Source organism: Elephantulus edwardii, unplaced genomic scaffold (genome assembly GCF_000299155.1).
Source record: "Elephantulus edwardii isolate Elephantulus edwardi_28Jun2011 unplaced genomic scaffold, EleEdw1.0 scaffold00005, whole genome shotgun sequence".
In the NCBI taxonomy this organism is placed as follows: domain Eukaryota; kingdom Metazoa; phylum Chordata; class Mammalia; order Macroscelidea; family Macroscelididae; genus Elephantulus; species Elephantulus edwardii.
Genome location: NW_006399755.1, coordinates 10,574,432 through 10,593,697, shown reverse-complemented (window position 1 = coordinate 10,593,697; position 19,266 = coordinate 10,574,432). Strand labels below are relative to the sequence as shown.

General features: G+C 38.9%; 1 protein-coding gene across 1 annotated transcript in view; it reads right to left on the bottom strand.

Moving 5' to 3' along the window:
- The window catches only part of TCEANC2 (transcription elongation factor A (SII) N-terminal and central domain containing 2), a 77,405-nt gene that overhangs the window by 16,610 nt on the left and 41,529 nt on the right, over positions 1–19,266 (bottom strand). The window contains exon 3 of the mRNA XM_006879711.1: positions 5,247–5,440. Coding sequence (XP_006879773.1) covers positions 5,247–5,440 — 194 coding nt within the window. The remainder of the gene's footprint in view (positions 1–5,246; positions 5,441–19,266) is intronic.

Here is a 19,266-nt window from a genome sequence, read left to right as displayed (position 1 = left end):
TATACACACACACACACACACACACACACACACACACACACACGAATTGATGCCTTTGAGCTGGGGTGCTGGAGAAGAGGCTTGAACACACCATGGACTGCCAAGAAAATAAATATGTCAGTCCTGTAGAGAGCGAAACCAAGTGTCTCCTTGGAGGCTAAGATTTTTAAGCTCTGTTTCACATACTTTGGGCATGTGGCTAGGAGGGACCAGTCTTTGGAGAAGGATATCATGGTTGGAAGGGTGGAGGGAGAGAGCACAGGAGAGGACAAGATGGATTGATACAGTAACTGCGGCAATGGGGGTAGGGTTGTTGGAGTCAGCGAGACTGGCTCAGGACACAGCAGGGTTCAGAGCTCCATATATTCACACACATATATATTGTTATATATATGTATGTTGTTGTTAAGTGCCACTGAGTTGGAAGTGACTAACAGCAGATCCTCCAGCAGGTTTTCAGAGGCTCTCACAGGGAAGAGAGTTCATCTTTCTTCTATGGAGTTGCTGGTGGATATGAACCATGTGCCTTTGTGTTGGCAGTGAAACTCCTTATCACTAGGCTACCAGAGGCAGTTCTTTTCCATGTTTCTTGTATTTTTTCTCACATGTTTTGCTGCTCTCCATCAGCGTTATTTTCAATTAACTGCAACTGTCATATTTTCTCCCTCCATTCTAAACATCTCTTCTACCATTCTAAGTATCTCCTCTCTACCTGCACCTTTTGCTTCCTAACTCCTCCAACAATCTTTTGCTTCAACACCCTCAATAATGTTTTCATATTCCTCAGAGACAGAGAATCGGATTTGCTTTCCTTATATTTAAGCAATGTAGAGATTGTGAGAGTGCTAAGTGGTCAGACAAGGTTTCAATATATTTGTACACAGGGCTGCTATGAACCACAGGCAAGTAGACAGGCATTTAACAACAATACTTGTGCCAGTAGATTGAGTTTGTATAATTCAGCTTCCTAATCCTAAAACAACCATTTCTAAGGGAAGATATAAGACATGACCACCTAGAGCTGTCTTTCATCAAGGACTCTGGAAGTCAGTGGGAAGTGGGTTATAACAAATTAATGACGTGGGAAGTGGGTTATAATCAATTAGTGATGTCTGTCACCCTGGCAAACAATTTCATGTGTTTACCTTAAATTTAAGAACTTTTCACACTATATTGCAAATATTTGTCTATCTCCCTCAGAAGATTTGGAACACTTCTAGAGCCGGTATCATGCATCCATTTCTAAAGCCCCATACTTAGCATAGGAACTACACATATTAGGGCCCAGTTACATCTATAAGGTAAACACCTCTTTTCTTTAAATCCCTCACCCTTCCCACTCTTGCAATGACAACATAAATACAAAATGTATTTCCATTTCATGTGTATTTTCCACTTAGTGGCATCTTACTCTTCTATCTAGCTACCATGGCTGACTGCTCCAAAAGGGATCACAACAGAAGGCATGTGATAGAGTTGAAGAAAAACATGAAACAAACCCCAAAGTCATAAAAAACCCACACCAACACTACAAGACTAGGCCTACTGGTCTGATAAGACACTATCATAGCAGAATCACAAGACTGGATCTCAAATCACTCCTGTGACTCAACTTTCAGCCAAATAATAACCAAAAAACCCCTCCAAACCCACTGCTGTGGAGCAGATTCCAATTTCCAGTGACCCTCCCCTAGGTCTCCAGGGTTGTAAATCTTTGTGGAAGAAGATGCCCACAGTGACGGATGCCCCCTGATGCCTACTCCTTACAACAACCAGCCATAAAAGATCCGAAGGGCAGCATCTGCTCAGGAATCAGACTCAGGAGGCAGGAAGGGCTAGGAAATGGGAAATGAAAATGGGGAAGCAGGGAGGAAGTGACAAGAGCACTGTTACAATGTGGGGACTGTACTCAGTGCCATGAGACAAAACGTGTATGAGCTGCTGAAGGGAAAACAAATTTGTTCTGTCAATTTTCACTCAGATCACATGAAAAAGTTAGTAATAATGAAAACAAAACAACTTATTTGTCCTACAAAGAGCAATTCAACTGCCATCTCTTCCCAGACTCTCTCATTAGATTTAACGACTCCGTTTCTTTCGGTGTTCACAGTATTTGCTAGTATCATTATTTCAGACCTATTTCATTTGGCCTCTTATTCGATCAGTCATTTACAAGCTTCTCAGATAGGAGATAGGAAGCTTTCTTAGGGTTGAGAATATGACTCATTTGGGTGTGTATTCTCTCTAGCCACATTATACAGCACCTGATGCCTACTACATCCTTACTAAACATTACTGAATATCCACTGGAAGCAAACTTTGTATGGGCTTTCCAACAGCATGACTAGATTTGTACATATCTACTTACCTTCCTTTTTGACCACTTGAAAACATTTATGAGAGAGCTGGTCAAAGCCAGAGGTGCAGTCTGAGGCCATTAAACAAAGCAAAAACTAACAGTCCCATATGGGGACGTACCCCTGACCTGGATCTCATTAGCACCATCTGACAACCAACTGAGCCAACCAGCCAGTGTTTCATAACTCTTAATGATACAGGCTCACTTTGAGAATCAGGTTCATTTTTTCAAAATGACATAATAGGAAAATGATCACAGGCCATGAGGTAGGAAGGAGACTGGATAATGAGGAAGGGGAAGTAAGAGAATGACACCACAGGGGATGTTCATATGAGGAAAGATCTAAAAGACGGGGAAGAACAAAGAAGAACCGGAAGGGAGAAAGTAAAGGGGAATGGAGCCTGGGTCTCCACGATGGAGTTTTATTCATCTATTCCATTATTCCAAGAACAAGGAAACAATCCATGAATCTGGAAAGCAAGACTGGTAGGGTAATAAAGAGATGCACCTTTTGGCTGTGTGAATATTCTTCATCTATGGCTTTTACTACAAAAAAAAAGATATGACCAAAACTACTGTTTTCTATAAAAAGGTAATGAGAAAATTTAATAGTTGCAAGAATACATGCTAGGTTTTTAGTCACTGGGCCAGCAATTTTTCCAATGATATACTACTACCTGATAAAGTATATTTATAAGGATTTGATGTCTGATTCAAATGTACGCAACATTGGTTACTATCAAACACCAGAGAGTGGATTAGATGGTTCATTGATTTAACCTCATGTGGAAATGTCTCCAAAGATGACAGGCACTAAGAGTTAACCTTATGAAAACATGTTTCTGTTTATATTTTCTGATATATCAAGTTGATAAGAAATACTATCAAATGCTGTTTGGACAAGGAAAACAGATTGATGATTTTTATTTATTTCTTTATTTTTGCCAAGGAAGATAGTAAGATGCATACTTTTCATTTTTTGTATTTACTCCTTGGGACCAAAACCATCCAGCTATGTTTAATCTGCTATTTCCCCCAATTACGTTGGAAAGCACTAACGAATGTACCACTTTCTTAACTTTGCTTTGTAACACTTGAGTGCTTACCACTTGATGTGCCATTTAAAGGATAATTAATAGATAAACTAAAAGGATAATTATTATGGAGTTTAATATAGCAGGCAAACTGCTCATTAATCCTTACAAGCATAGCTTCGTTATTATCATTTACTTAAAAAGATACCACAGGGAACTGGTATTTACCACCACATTAACTATACATTATATATACACACTGTATGCTTCTGTGATAATTTTGGTTTATTTCAAAATTAAACTTAACTTTAAATATCAAATAACAAATCTGGCCAATCCATACTCTGGAAAACTCAGACTTACAATCTTCATATTTTTCCTCCTCTCTTCAGAGGGGACTTAATATTTCTATCAAAGCTTTCTTGAGAAAAATTAAGCACATTTACAAGTGATCAATTCACTTGACTATCAAATAGACATTTAAAATTATAAACATGGAAAAAATAAAGATCAGTAGAAAAAGATATTAAAAATGACACTAACTGCTATTGATCAAAATTAGAGACAACACAACTGTACATAATTATGAAGTTTCTGCAATCTTATTTAAATAATCAATAAAAACATTTACAGGACATTTGGCATATAATTGGTCTTTAATAAATCTAGAATAATCACAACTTGCTCATCATTCATTTAAAGAGCTACAGTAATTATTCAAAAATAAAGACTATTTGGGTGGTAGGTTCAATGGAGATTTCCACCACCCCTCCCCTTTTCTCTTCTTCAAAATCTTCTAAGATAAGTCTTTATTTTAAAACTCAAAACTTCATTTGAAAAAAAGTATTACTCTCCATTTGTGAATAAATAATTGGAAGGAATTATTACTATATATTTTTTAAAAAAATACTGTGACAAACTGAGTATTTAAACCTGCATCAAGCTGCTTCTTTTGTTAATAATATTAAATTATTCAAGGACACCTAACATCTTTTATTAACCTGGAAAAATATGGATGCTATATGTCTGATTTTCTACAATATTAATTAGACAGTAAGACTTTCTGTTTGACGATGATGGTGATCAATATCATTAACAAGCACAGACCCTTCTTTGAACGTCAAACTGCTTAACATTACCTGAACTACTGGCTAACAAGAAACTACTGGCTAAGAAGAAGACAGGGATTCAATTGATTTTATGCCTTAAAAGTAAGGCCTGAATGTTGACAAATATTGGGGGGTTAAAATTTTCCCATAAAGAGTTCTTTAACTTGCCATTGATATTGATAACAGAGTCCACTGTAGAATTTCTGCATCAGTAAGGAAGAAATTAAATTTTTTTTAGTGACTCCCATCTCCCAGGCCATAGAATATTCTTTTATACAAATGGCTCATTTAACCTTTACAATGACTTCCAGAGGTACAAAGGAGTCCTGGTGGGCAGTGGCTAAAGCATTAGGCCACTAACCAAAAGGCCAGTGGTTTGAATCTATAGCTACTCAATGAGGGAAAGATGAGGCACTGTGATCTACCTACAAGGGCATCATGAGTTGGAATTGCCTCAATGGCAGGGGATTTAAAGGTTAAGTCAGCATTATGATTCAAGTCTCAGAAATGTTAAGAAATGTTAAATGTCACCCCTAGCACTTATTAGGGCATATATGGGCTTCAAGTCCATGTTGTCAGTTAGTTCCCTGCCTGTACTCTTTCTACAACACTGCCTCCCAGAACAACGCTCATAAATACAAAATCCTTAGAGAATAACCAGTTAGAATAAAACCAAAGTACTGAGACTATGGAAGGTCATTAAGAAAATGTGAAGCTCTTTGAACTGAAGCCTAATTACTTTACCTTTAGTTCCAAAGCTTCTGACAGTAACCTCTGGGCATTTTTCCTAAATGTCTCAGTCTTAGGATCACTCCGGACTTCAATAGATGGTCTATTCAAATGGTTTTCCATGAAAGTTCTCCACTCAGTGTAAACTTCTGTGGCAAGACAAGCCACTTCCGAATCTGAGTGTTTCCGCATCTTGTTCACAGTGTGACCTGGAGAAATAGAAGAGAAACCAAGGGAAATGTTGTCTGTCTCCGGAGAAGCCAGGACTAGATGCACTGAAGTGTGGAATTTAGAAAGTCATTCATAAACCCAGGGAGGCCAACACTCTAGTGCAAAGGAAGACCCATTTCATGAAGGCTGAGCTTACGGAATAATCACTGGCGAGAATACTGGATTAGCAAAAGCAATAAATCATAAGCTAGAAGAAAGATCAATAAACATTTTAAAGGGAACAACCACTAAGGCATTAACTCTTTAATACAAAGATTGCTCCCCCCAAAGAGACATTTATTTTGTCTTTTTGGCATATACTAATTTCCGGATAGTCAAACAATCCTAGTTTAGTTACTGAGGAAATGTTCTTTATTCAGCTAATCAATATGAAAAGGTTGATAGAATTAGAAAATCGCCATTGAGTAGCCCTGATGATATAATTCACTCAGGTACCATCATCAGTGGATAAACTCATTTGATAAAAAGGCTGATGGAAAATTAATAATGGAGGGACAAACTAGCATCACCTGAACCCATCGATCAATCTTAGCATCTCTAACTGTAAGATATAAGTAGTAGTATTTCACAGTCCTACTTATGAAGTTGGGAGCTCTGGTGGCCTAATGGCAAAAAGCTTCACTGTAATCCCAAGGGCACATGGTTCAAGGCCATCAGCTAGCTACTCCGTGGGAGAAGGATGGGCAATGTCCTCCCATGAGGTTAACTGCCTCTAAAAATCCACTGGAGGGTCAGCTATGACTCTACGGTACACAACAACAACAACAACCACAGCAACCTATAAAGTAGTGTAGCACCTTCTCTCCAAAGAAAAGCTGAACCTGAATCCAGTTAGCTATTCAAAGACAGACTTTAATACACAGGAAAGATAAAGAAAGAACATGAGGAAACAAATCTGGAACATGGACATTCTACAGGGACAGAGATGTGGCTTTTTTAAACAGCCAATAGCATTACTAAAAAAAGGTCAGTTTGCAACAAAAGAAAGAGTCTTACAAATCTAAACAAGGAAATGCAATGTGTAATTCAAACACTGATTTGAATAAACAAAGTTCTGGTGGCCTAGCGGCAAAGGAGTTGTGCTGCCAACCAAAGGCGGGCAACTGGACTTCATCAACTGCTCTGCAGCATGATGGGTGATCCCCTGCCGTGCAATTACAACCTCTGACAACTCTCTGCGAGGCGAGAGTCTGTTCTGGTTCTGACTCAGTAGCACAAAATAACAAAAACAATAATTGTTACAAAATATTCTGATAAGCAAGAAACATGAATGTGTACTGGACATTAAATAATACCAATGAATTATTGTTAATTAAGTATGATAATGGAATTGTGGTTCTGTCAGAAAATACCTATTTTAGAGACACATACTAATAGAGAGAGAGCTGACATAACATCACATTTGAAATTCTGCTTTAAAATACTTCAATACAAAGAAAGGAGGTAGGAAATTGAGAAAGTATGATAAAACTTTAATAGTTATTAAATCTGAATGAAGGGGATAGGGGATTTTTTTATACTATTATCTTTATTTTTGTGTTTGAGACTCTCACAATAAAAGCAATTTTTAAAAGAGGAGGAATCAAAACTAGGAATATGTTAAAGCATCTTATAAAAAGAAATAACCTACAAAAGTTAAAGAAATCAACTAAACCTTCGAACTAGAAGTTAAAAAAAATCATGAATTTAAAAAAATCAGTAGCTTTCTTATATCAGAAAATATCTAGTTAGAATACTATCCTGCTAATGACAGTAATAAAGCCTAAAACACGTATCACTACATTAATGTGAGGGGTCTGTGGGAATACAAACGTGTGCCGTCCGTCCGGGTCTGTGGGAATACAAACGTGTGCCGTCCGTGTATGTGCTCACCTCCTTCACAGTTGTAGAATGACTCCTTTTTCTCCATCTCCATCACCACTGCTCAGGCCTTAAGAATGTATCCCCTCTGGACGACTCATGTGGCCCCTTGACTGTTCTCACCACCTAAGTCTAGTACCTGTGCATGTCATCTTTCAGATTATACCCAGAATGTTGTTAGGTGGTGGTTGTTGTTGTTGCTAAGTGCCACCGAACTGAGTACCATAGTGAGTCTATGAACATATTGGAACCTGTCCTATTCTGTGCCATCCTCACACTTCTTGGCACACTAGAGGTCATTGCAGCACTACATTAGCCCATCTGGTAGAGCGCTTCCCTATCTTCACTATGCCTAGAAGAGCCTTCTAAAATTTAGTTTTATTATTTTCTCATTGAGGGGTACAAGGAAAATTTTTTCCCCTAAACAACAAACCTTACCACTTAAATTCCTCAGTCCTAGATCCAAACTCTTACCTCATTACACAAGTTCCTTAACAAATGCCTCTCATTAACTTTCCAGTTTTATTCCTGACTTCTATTCCACTCTCAACCTATTCCCCAACAACTTGTAGTCACTATATTCTAGTTTTTTTCAGTTCCAGGATGCTTCAGTATTTCTTCTCGTCTCTTTACTTTTGAACATCCATCTCAATGGGCAGTGTGTCCACCTGGAATACTGTCTCTTCTTTCAGTCTTTATGGGTCAGGAGTCTCTCCTCCAGGAAGTTACTGTTCATGTCCCTGGTCTTGGCTGGATGCCTTTCCTTTGTGCTTTCTTAGCACCTTGAGCTTCCATTTACCCCAATAATAATTATACTTAGTTGTAACCATCTGCTCAATTGTCTTTCTTGACACCAAAGTGAGCTCCCTAAAGGCAAGAGTTGTAGCGTGCTCATCTTTGTGTCTCTGACAGTGAGCACAGTGGCAAGAGGTGAAAGTAGGGAGAAGTAGCTGCTGAATAAATGTTGTTAAATGAGAGACCTGTAGAAGAATAACAAATATATTTGCCTAAATAGGTAACAGGAGAATTGACTAAGAAGAAAAAGAAACCAGTATATTATATAGCAAAAAGATGCCAACACTTACAGAAAATTAGTACATAGATGTAATCTCAAGAAAAGAAATTGATCAGATTTTTAAATATAGGATTTTGAAGCTCCATCTCACATACTTTGGGCACGTGGCCAGGTAAGACTGGTCTTTGGAGAAGGACATCATGCTTGGAAGGATGGAGAGACAGCGCAGGGGAGGAAGACCACAGATGAGATGGATTGATACAGTAACCGGGGCAATGGGGGCAGGTGTGTCAGAATTAGTGAGACTGGCTCAAGACAGTGTAGGTTTCAGAGCTGCTGTGCATAGGGTCTCTATGGATTGGAGGCAACTCAATGGCACAAAACAACAACAACATAACCAAACACTATGACTGAAGCAATGGGCTTGAGTGTGTCAGAGATTGTGAGAATGGAACAGGATAAGACAGGGTTCAGACTAGTTGCTGATATGATAGCTATGAGTCATACTCAATGGCATCTACCACCACCACCACCACCACCACCAAATATTTCTATACTTATTTTAGACATAGTAGGTTGAAGTCTAAAACAAAAAAAACAAATAAACAAAATCCCCACAAAAACAAAACCAACCAAAACCCAACTTATTTCAGAAATAGGAGGAGCTCTGGTGGCCCAGTATGTAAGAAGGTATGCTGCAAACCTAAAGGTGGTACCTCTCATGGTGGTTCAAACCTCTCCCTGGGAAGAGGGTGGACAATTTCCTCCCATGTGATTTAAGCCTCAGAAACCCACTGGAGGAGAGTCTGCTATGTTCAGCTACGACTTGACAGAAATGAGTCTGAGATTTTTAGAAATATAAATGGTTGCTATGTGGGGAAAAAAGGAGTTAAGAGGTATGACTAGCCTTAATAAAACATTATAAAACTAGTTCAAATTCATTGTTGTTGAGGAGGAACTGACCAAGAGCTGACCCTCCAGCTGGTTTTCAGAGCCTTTAAATCGCATGAGAGGAGAATGCCCATCTTTCCTCCACTGAGATTAGAATGCTGGCAGTGGTTCTAATATAGGATACTGTTGTTGTTGTTGTTATGTGCCATCGAGTCGCCTGCGACACATAGCGAACCTATGTACAACAGCCCTAAACTCCGCTCTGTCCTGTGCCAATTGCACTGTCTCTGATACTAGAACAATAATAATTAAAAGTAAAATAATCAACACCAAAATAAAATAGATGAACAGACCTATAGTATAAGAAGTGGAAAAAACTGTTCCTATTACATATTAAGAATTTACTGCAAAATAACAGTCATCATTAAACAAAAAAGGAGAGAAAGGATACACATTTAGGGAAATGGTCAAATCATTCAGAAAATGTCTCAAGATTATGCCAACTACATAGTCCAACATTTGCTTGATTCACTTATTCAACACATATTTAACCAAAGGCTTATTACTGGTGCTAGGTACTATGCTAGGCAATATTCAAGAGCAAAATACTGTCTTTGCTTTAAAGGCTTATGAAAAGAGTGCTAGAGATGAGAAGGATAACATAATACTACATGTCTTTAACTTCCCACTTTAAATATTATTTAATAAGAATTTTATCCAGCTCTCTACTGACCAGGGGAGAAACATATATAAACACTCATCATAGGAAAAAGGTGAAGGGGGAATGCAAAACCCTCATTAGAAAGAGTGTCCTCACTCACAAGGCTTAGAGAAATGCTCTTGAAACACATCACTTAAAAGCTGAAATCACTATTGGATGTTTTCTCTTTCTGGGTAGAGTTCTTCAAGTCTTTGAAATTATTCACTGGCAAACAGTTATTTTGTGCTGTAGGTAACTGCTGTAAATAACTAAAATTACAAAGGTAGATAAGACACTGCACGGCCTTGGACGCCTACAATCAGGTCATTTTAACACTTTTACTGAACACCTAGTTTATAATTTGCACTGAGGATACAGAGAAGAGTTAAGATAGACATTTTGATATTTAACCTGCCAAAGTACGCACAGAAAACAGATGCACATGTACTCGTTTCAGTATTGCTTATGAGAGTGAAAAGACACAAATAACCTACCTGCTCATTAGTAAGAGTGCAATTGATTAAATAAATTACAGTCCATTCAAACAATTAATACTCTGAAATAGGTCTGAGTGTAGTAGCATGGAAAGATGATCACTTTACTCAGTTAAGTGAAAACAAGCAAGTTCTTTGAATGAGTCAGTATTTCACTTTTAAAATTGAGTCAATATTTATTTTAAAAATTATATACACACACATGCATTTAAATGTAGAAGGCAAAAATGTCTAAAGGAATTCTCAATTATTAACAGTCTCCTCTGAGGAGGGAATATGTGTGTATGTCTGTTTAGGTCAGCTTACAATCTTGTGGAATGACTCAATATGTAAGAAATCCTAGTAGCCTGAGCTGTGTGTCCATCCAGATATCTGGATTAGAGAGCCTCTCCTTTATTTATTCTCCATTTTATCCTTTTTTCTCTTCAAGAAAATAACTGTTGACTAAGCTTTATGTATAATAAGAAGATAAAAAGAAGTCTCTCAAAAGAAAGATCCCCTACTTGTCAAAACCAGTGGACTTTCTCTGTCTTGCTCTCACTCAAACTCACTGCAGCATGTGGCACTGCTGCCCCATTCCTTTCTGAATTATTCTGAACTATTACTTCTATTGCTCGCTGGGATACCCAATGCTGTCAGTTTTCCATTTTCACCTTTTCCTCTTCTGACTTGCTTGTTCTTTTCCTAACCTTTAGTTATTTGTGAACACTAGGTTGGGGTACTATCCCTGGCCTTTCTCTTCCTTCTCTACTTGCCTTCCTGGAGTAATCTTATCCACTCTACTTGCCTTCCTGGAGTAATCTTATCCACTCCTGTGGTGCAACTACAACATACAAACAGATGACTCCAAAAAGTGTTACGACTAGCCTAAAGGTTTTCAGTGAGCAGAAGACACAACTATCCAGTTCCCTCCCAGACATCTATCTCTACCTGCTTATTCTGAAGCACCTCTTATTCAACATTTCTAAACCCTCCTCCTCAACTATTTCCTACTCAGCTGCACTATCACACAATCATCATTTTTGGTTCTGTTATATATTCATTATACTTAGGTTCCATTTTATCTTCATATTCGCTTAATCACTTCAAATCTTATAGATCACGCCCTTCACGCTATCTTCTTTGCTTCCTCCTCACTGATGCCACTGACCTCTTCATCTCTCAACAGGTCCACTACAGTGGCTTAAGCCACTAACCAATTTCTGCACCTTTCTTGGCCCTCTTCAAGTCACCCTCTATATTATAATAGATGGTTAAGGGGTCAACAGTTTTCTTGGCCCCATCATCAACATTCTTGGTACCAGCGGCCTGGAAAAAAGACAAATTGCATTGGGAAAGTTTGCTGTCAGGGACATCTCCAGAGTACTGAAGAGCAACCATATCAGACTGGAGACTAAGGTGCACCTGATCCAGGCCACAGTCTTTGAAATTACTTGCTATACATCAGAATGCTGGACAATGACTAGGGATGACAGAAGGAGAATTGATGTCTTTGAGCTGTGTTGCTGGAGAAGACTATTGAATATACATACCATGGACTGCCAGGAGAACAAACAGGTTCATCCTGGAGAGGGTGAAACCAGGCTGCTCCTTGGAGGCAAGGATTCTGAGGCTTTGAATGACATACTTTGGGCATGTTGCAAGGAGGAACCAGTCCTTGGAGAGGGACATAATTCTTGGGAGGGTAGAGGGATAGCGCAAAAGAAGACGACCCTCAATGAGATGGACTGACTCAGTGACTGGAGTAATGGGGTTAGGTGTGTCAGGTGATAAGGTTGGCTTAGGAGAGAACAGGTTTCAGGGCTACTGTACAAAGGGCCACTATGAGTTGCAAACGATTCAATGGCACATAACAACAACAACATTGAAGTTAGAATCACTTCTCTAAAACATAATTTGATTCCAACAACAGTCTCTTACCCCAAATCTTTCAGTGGTTCTCTGATGTTGTTACTTGCTGTTATGTTGATCCAATTCTAAGTACAGCATTCAAGCTCTGTATGACCAGGAAGCTCTTCGGGTTTACCTCTTAACATATTACTACTGTCTTTCTTCCTCTTCCCCAGGCCCCTCCTGTTATGCCCAACAACTAGTGTGTGTATGTGTGTGTGTGTGTGTGTGTGTGTGTGTGTGTATAATCAAACAGTCAAAAATCACTTCTATTTGGCTTTCAAATTGGGTTTGTACTAGTATTTGAATATGGATTTAGTTGATTGGGGAAATCACACAAACAAAATAAGCAAACTATAAGAAATCATATCTAAAGGCACTAGAAAAATGAAAAGTTTCTAATTCTTCCTCAATGCTGAGACTTCTTCCTGCCTATCATTATTTCATTTAATCTTTATAACGAAAATTAAATAAGCATCATTATTTTATTTCTTTTTATAAATGAGGAAAATTAAGACTACCACAAAAACTTGCCCAAAGTCTCAGTTACTGGTGGAAGACAGGAGTTAAATATAAAGTAGCCTGACTCCAGAGCCTGCACATTTAATCCTTAACATTCTAGTCTGTACCTCTATGTTATCAGAAAATGACACAAAAGATGTACTCAATGTTTGGCTGAGATAATGTCCACCTTCTTGGTATCCTCAGATCGAAGAGTAAGACTCTAAAAAGGCAGCCAAAGTCACCGATACTTATGCTAGGGCAGTGGGCTCGATCTCTCAGCCAAAGGTACCAATGAGGCCAGGGCAGTGGGCTCAATCTCCCAGCCAAAGGCACCAATGCTTAGGTCAGAGCAGTGGGCTCAATCTCCCACCAGATATTCCTGCAGAAGCCCCACTCAGACTGGTCCAAAGGTTCTGCCAACACCAGGAGATCAGACTAGAAAAGGTAGGGCTGTATGGGACCAAGGAGGAGGAAATCTTTAAAGAGTGACACCAAGAAAAGAATTCCAGTGGAGGGCAAAACAGAAGAGGTAAGGGACTTTAGTCAACAAATAAGGCAGACTCCTATACGTAAATCACAGAGGACATTGCATGATAATAATGACAGACAGTTGCTGTACTTTATATCTTAATCTTCAGAAAATACTATGAGGTGACACATACAGGGTAAAAAATAAAAAATAAAAAAGAAGGTGGTGAGAGGTTAAAGAACTTAAGGTCACAACGAAAAAGAAGCAGGCCCAGGTTTTAAACGTTGGCCATCTGACTCCAGAGGCCGTGATTAGCCTCTATTCTATACCTCGTCTGGTTATCTATATAGTCCTCCTGCTTCATGATTCAGGTGGGTTGGGGGCGGAAGTTAGGCTCCATGCTCTCTCCCCAAGGTCACAGGTTAGTAGTAGTTACATCAAGGAAGTTAATGATCTGCACAGAATCATTACTTGCTCCAGGAAGTTTATGTTTGAAAGTAAGCAGTGCCACTAGTTGGTCTTAAGATCTAGGTCAAATGCCCTGAGTTTAAGGGTAGAGCGTTTCCTCACCCAGTACAGTGTTAAGACAAATTCCTTGCAGGAAGCACCCTTTTATACATTTAACCAATAATGAATACTAGGTATGTACCAGACCTTGTGCTAGGAAATGGGACAGAATGTTAAAAGAAACACAGTCCTGTACTCCAGTGGCTGTGGGCAGGGCTCAGTAAAGAAGGCATCGAAACAAACAAATAAACAACATGTCCCAGGAGAGTATTCAAGGGGGAACCTCGAGGAGGATTAAAAGGACAGAAGACTCAACAGAGCTGCCAAAAGGGTAAAACAGCACCACCAAGGAGGTAATTCTTGTTCTCAGTTTACCAATGACTCAAACATTAAAACATAAAGTAAGAGTTAAGAAGCCTGAAATGGCATGGCATCATTTGTAGACAAAACACCCACAACCAATGATGCCCAGGACCTGTGACTGTATTAGCTTACACGGCTTACAGTGGCTTTGTAGATGTGATCAAAGTTAAGGTTTCTGAGAGTGGGAAATCACTCCAGGTTATCCAGGTGGGCCCAAAATAATATCCTGAGTTCTTAGAAGTATAAAAAGGGGTAAAAGGTGGATCATAAAGATGCAATGTGGAAAGAATGTGGCCTGTCACTGTTAGCTTTTGATGACAAAGGAAGTCACAAGCTGGTGGCTTCTAGAATCTGAGAAAGGCACAGAAACAAACTGTTCCTTAGAGTCTTCAGAAAAGAACACAGTCCTGTTAACATTTCCTTTTAACCCATTGGAACCGAGTCTGAATTTCTGAACTAAAGAACTGTAAGATAATATGCTGGTGCCACTTTAAGCCACTAAGGATGTAGCTTGGCTGAAAGCACGGAGTAGAAGAGGAATGTCCATCTGTGTTTCATTAACTATGCAAAGGCATTTGACTGGGTGAACCATAACAAACAGTGGCTAACTCTAAGAAGAATAGGAATCCTAGAACACTTGATTGTGCTTATGTAAAATCTACACTTGGACCAGGAGGCAGTCATCAGAACAGAGCTGGGAAACACCGCATGGTTCAAAACTGGGAAGCGTGTACACCAAGGATGTGTTTTATCTCCATACCTTTTCAATCTATTTGTAGAACAGATTATCTGGGAGGCTGGGCTCCATGAAAAATGTGGCATCAGAATTGGAGGAAGACTCATCAACAATCTGCGTTATGCAAATGATACAACCCTGCTGTGGAGGAGGACCTAAAGCACCTATGGCAGAAGGTCAAGGGCTGTAGCTTTAAATATGGATTGAAGTTCAAGATCAAGAAAATAAAGATTCTATTTCCAACTTTTTGAGAAAGCACCATACTGTCTTCCATGGCGGTTCACACAATGGAATACTACGCAACAATGAAAAATAAAAAACTCATCATGATACATAATTGGTGACCCTGGAGGACATTATGCTAAGTAAAATATCTCAGTCGCAAAAGGTCAAATACTGCATAATGTCACTGTTATAAAATATAACTGACATTGGAGTTGGGGGAAAACTAAGAAAAAAGGGGATGGATGAATCATGTACACGGTATTGAAACAGATGACGGAGAGAACTGTATAAAAGAAATATAAGATTAGGTATTATTTGTATGATAAGAGTCCAGAATAACAGCTGCATAGTAAAGTGGACTGGGGGTGTGAGGGGGTTGTATAACAATGAAAGAATTTTTTTTCAAAGAGAAAAGCGAACGGGGGGTAGGAGTGAGCAGGGAGGAAAATGTGCAACAATGAATGAATGGAAATCCAAGTTCTTAATAAACTTTCATTAAACTCTCATTTTTAAAAAAAAGGGGGGGTAGTAAAATTGTTCCTAAGTCAAATGTTCATATCCTGTAATCTAAAATTGAAGAAATGTAAAAAAAAAGAACACCCAACACAATGCATGGGAATGACTGTATGAAATACAATGCGAATGAAGAATACTGTGAAACACAATGTGTACTAACTTTGTAAGCAAATCAATATAAAAGAAAGTTTTGTTTGTTTTTTTAAAAAGAAAGTTTTTTTAAATTGCAAAAAAAAAGAAAACAACGATTCTCATCACTGGGCCAACTGGCAGCATCATGATAGATGGTGAAGAGATTAAGATTGTTAACAGCTTTAGTTTGCTTGGCTTCACAATCAATACTCTTGGTACCGGCACCCAGGAAATTAAAAGACAATTGCATTGGCAAAGTCTGCTGTCAGGGACCTCTCCAAAGTACTGAAAAGTAATGAAGTCAGTCTGGAGACTAAGGTGTGCCTGATCTAAGCCACAGTCTTTGCAATTACTTGCTATGTATCAGAAAGCTGTACAATGACTAGGGATGATAAAAGGAGAATTGATGCCTTTGAACTGTGTTGCTGGAAAAGAGTATTGAATATACATACCACAGACTACCAGGAGAACAAACAGGTTTGTCCTAGAGCGGGTGAAACCAGCCTGTTCCTTGGAGGTAAGGATTCTGACGCTTCATCTGAGATACTTTGGGCATGTTGCAAGGAGGGACTAGTCCTTGGAGAGGGACATAATGCTTGGGAGGGTGGAGGGATAGTGCAAGAAAGTAAGGTATTCAATGAGATGGATTGATTCAGTGACTGGATTAATGGGGGTAGGTATGTCAGAAACAGTAAAATTGGCACAGGATAGAGCAGAATTTAGGGCTATTGTCCATAGGGTCACTATGAGTCACAGACAACTCGGTAGCACATAACAACAACAAAAAACAAGGATGTAGCAATTTGTTATGGTAGCAAAAGAAAATGAATAGAGGGTCTATAACTAGTTCTAGTTTATGAGTGGGGATCTATGGGACAATTTGAGAATACTATTTTTTTATTTTTATTTTATTATTTTTGTGTGAGTGTACCGTCAAATCAGATCTGACTGGTACAGGAGGAGATTGTCCCTCCTTCCCAGGCAGAGCATCTGGTGGATTCGAACCGTGCACCTCTGGGATTGTAGTTGCAGCTCCTTACCACTAGGGAGAATACTATTTGAAAGTCTCCTGCTATTAACTTATCACAAGTTAAATTAGGCACTGATTCACTCCTTCCTTTCCTCATTCAGCAAGTATTTTTACTTCATCTGTGTCTTGAAGGATAAGGGCTTGCTCTGGACAAAGGTGCACCGTTAGTTCTCGGACGGTAGCACAGATTCGTCTATTTGGTTGCCTGACCTGAGGCAAGTTACTTTAAACTCTGTAACTGCAAAGTAAGCCTCATTTTTCCCATCTGCAAAATGAGGAAAAGAAATTTATAGTATGGAATTGTTATATGGAACAAATGATGTCATAAACGTGAAAGCACTCTAAGTACAGATTTGTTATTGTTGTTGCTGTTGATCAATCATAAATGAGAAGAAGGCAGCTCTAAAATCAGATCAATATGGCTGACATACAACTTTCCCAAAAATATTCATGTATACAGTCACAAAGATGAAGCATACTTATGTATCAAGTTACAGTCTAATTCACTGCCCTACATGTCCTGCATACTGGCTTCCTTTATAATAAAAGCTTTCATTTGCAAAAGTCACTTAATTGCCAAGTTTAAAAGGCTTTTGTTCAGCTGGACTTTAGCTCTCCAGACTACTCTGTACTACTGAGACCACTTCTTTTCTCTGCCTCTTAAAATACTCTCCTTCTTCACCACTGTACTGGCCTGGCTCTTTCTTCTCTACCTATATTCTCTTCACTTCCTTCAGTGGTTCCTCTTCTCCTTCACAGATCAGGTTCCGTTTTTTTGCCTTTTGTTGTTGTTGTTGTATGTACTCAAGCCAGAACTGACTCATAACTGACCTTCCAGAGGGCTTTCAGGAAGCTACTAAATCACACAGGAGGAGACTACCCATCCTTCTCCCGCAGAGCAGCTAGCAGATTCGAACTGCGTGTCTTCAGGATATCAGTATGGCTTCTTAACACTAGGCCACCAGAGCTCCCTCTGGCCTTTTAGTCTTCTCTTTTATTAAAATAATTTATCCACTTAGGTTATTTTAAGCACTTTCTGGAAAATGACTTCTATATTAAGTATTCTGTTGTGGTGTTGACTGCCATTGAGTCGAGCATGACTCATAGTGACCCTATGAACAAAAGACAGACCTGAAGCCTTTCTTTAACTATTGCCGTTTCTCAAAGTTCATAGTTTCCAGAGGCATGTGGTTTAGGAAGTGGATGCCACTTTAGTCTACAGTATTCTGTGAGCTCCAACAGTACATTTCTAACTGCCTCGTAGACATTTTATCTGAGGAGTTTATCAAGATAAGAGCAAAATGCTAGGGAACGTTGCTAGATTAGAATACTAGGATAAACTCCAATTTGGGGTACAATTCTGACTTTACAGGGGTGAGCTTGAGCAGATGGCAAAACTCAAAGGATGGCTAATAAAGTAAAGACACAAATGGCTGGAGTCCAGGGCACAATGGCAGACCACCACCCAGGAAAGAATAATGCCTCAAGAGACCTGAGTTCTCATTACATCAGCTGATGCTAACACACTGTGTAGCCCTAGGTAAGTTACTTTGCCTCTCCAAGTCTTAGTTTCCTTGTTTATAAACTGAGCAAGCTAAATGAATTTAAAAGAGTCTATGACACTGACATTTATAGAGCTCATACAAATATGAAGAAAGAACATAAACAATTTATAAAAAAGAAAGGGCAAAGTACCAACAAAGAGGGGAAAAAATTCACCATAGGCAGTAAATGAAAACATAACTATTTTACCTACTTAGTAGGATTTTTTGTTAAATGATAGAAGTAAAAATAGGAAGGCAATATTTCTAAAAATGAAAGACTCAATATGGATACAAACAGAAGATGCAAACTAAAAGGCACCTGGATGAATGCCTACTGAGTTCAAGAAGTCAACAAGCTCTCTGACTAAAGGTTCTGAAGGAGCAAGGGGTGGAATGTAAAATGGTGCAACCAGTACAGAAAGTAGTTTAGTGCTTCCTTAGAAAGTTGGGGACAGAAATATCATTTGATTCAGGATTCCCACTACTGGATATACATCCCAAAGAACTAAAAGCTGCAGCTATACGTACACTCATGTAATTGCGATGGAAACAATCCAAGTGCCTATCAACAGACAAATGGCTAAAGAAATTACGACACACTCACACAGTAGAGTGTTATGCAACACTAAATAATAATAAAGAATTTATGAAACACTATACAACATGGATGAATCTAGAGGAAATTATGCATAATGGTAAGTCAGCAACAGAAGAACTATTTATTATAAGACTACTATTGTAAAAGGATAAGGCATTTGACTGTGTGGATCACAGCAACCTGTGAACCAGAACATTTGACTGTGCTTATGTGAAGCCTATACCTGGAAGCAGGAGCGGCATCCACTTCCAAAATGGCTTGCCTCTGGAAACTCTATGTATGAACAGTGCTCAGGCTGTTCGTTCATAGGGTCGCTATGAGTCGTCTACG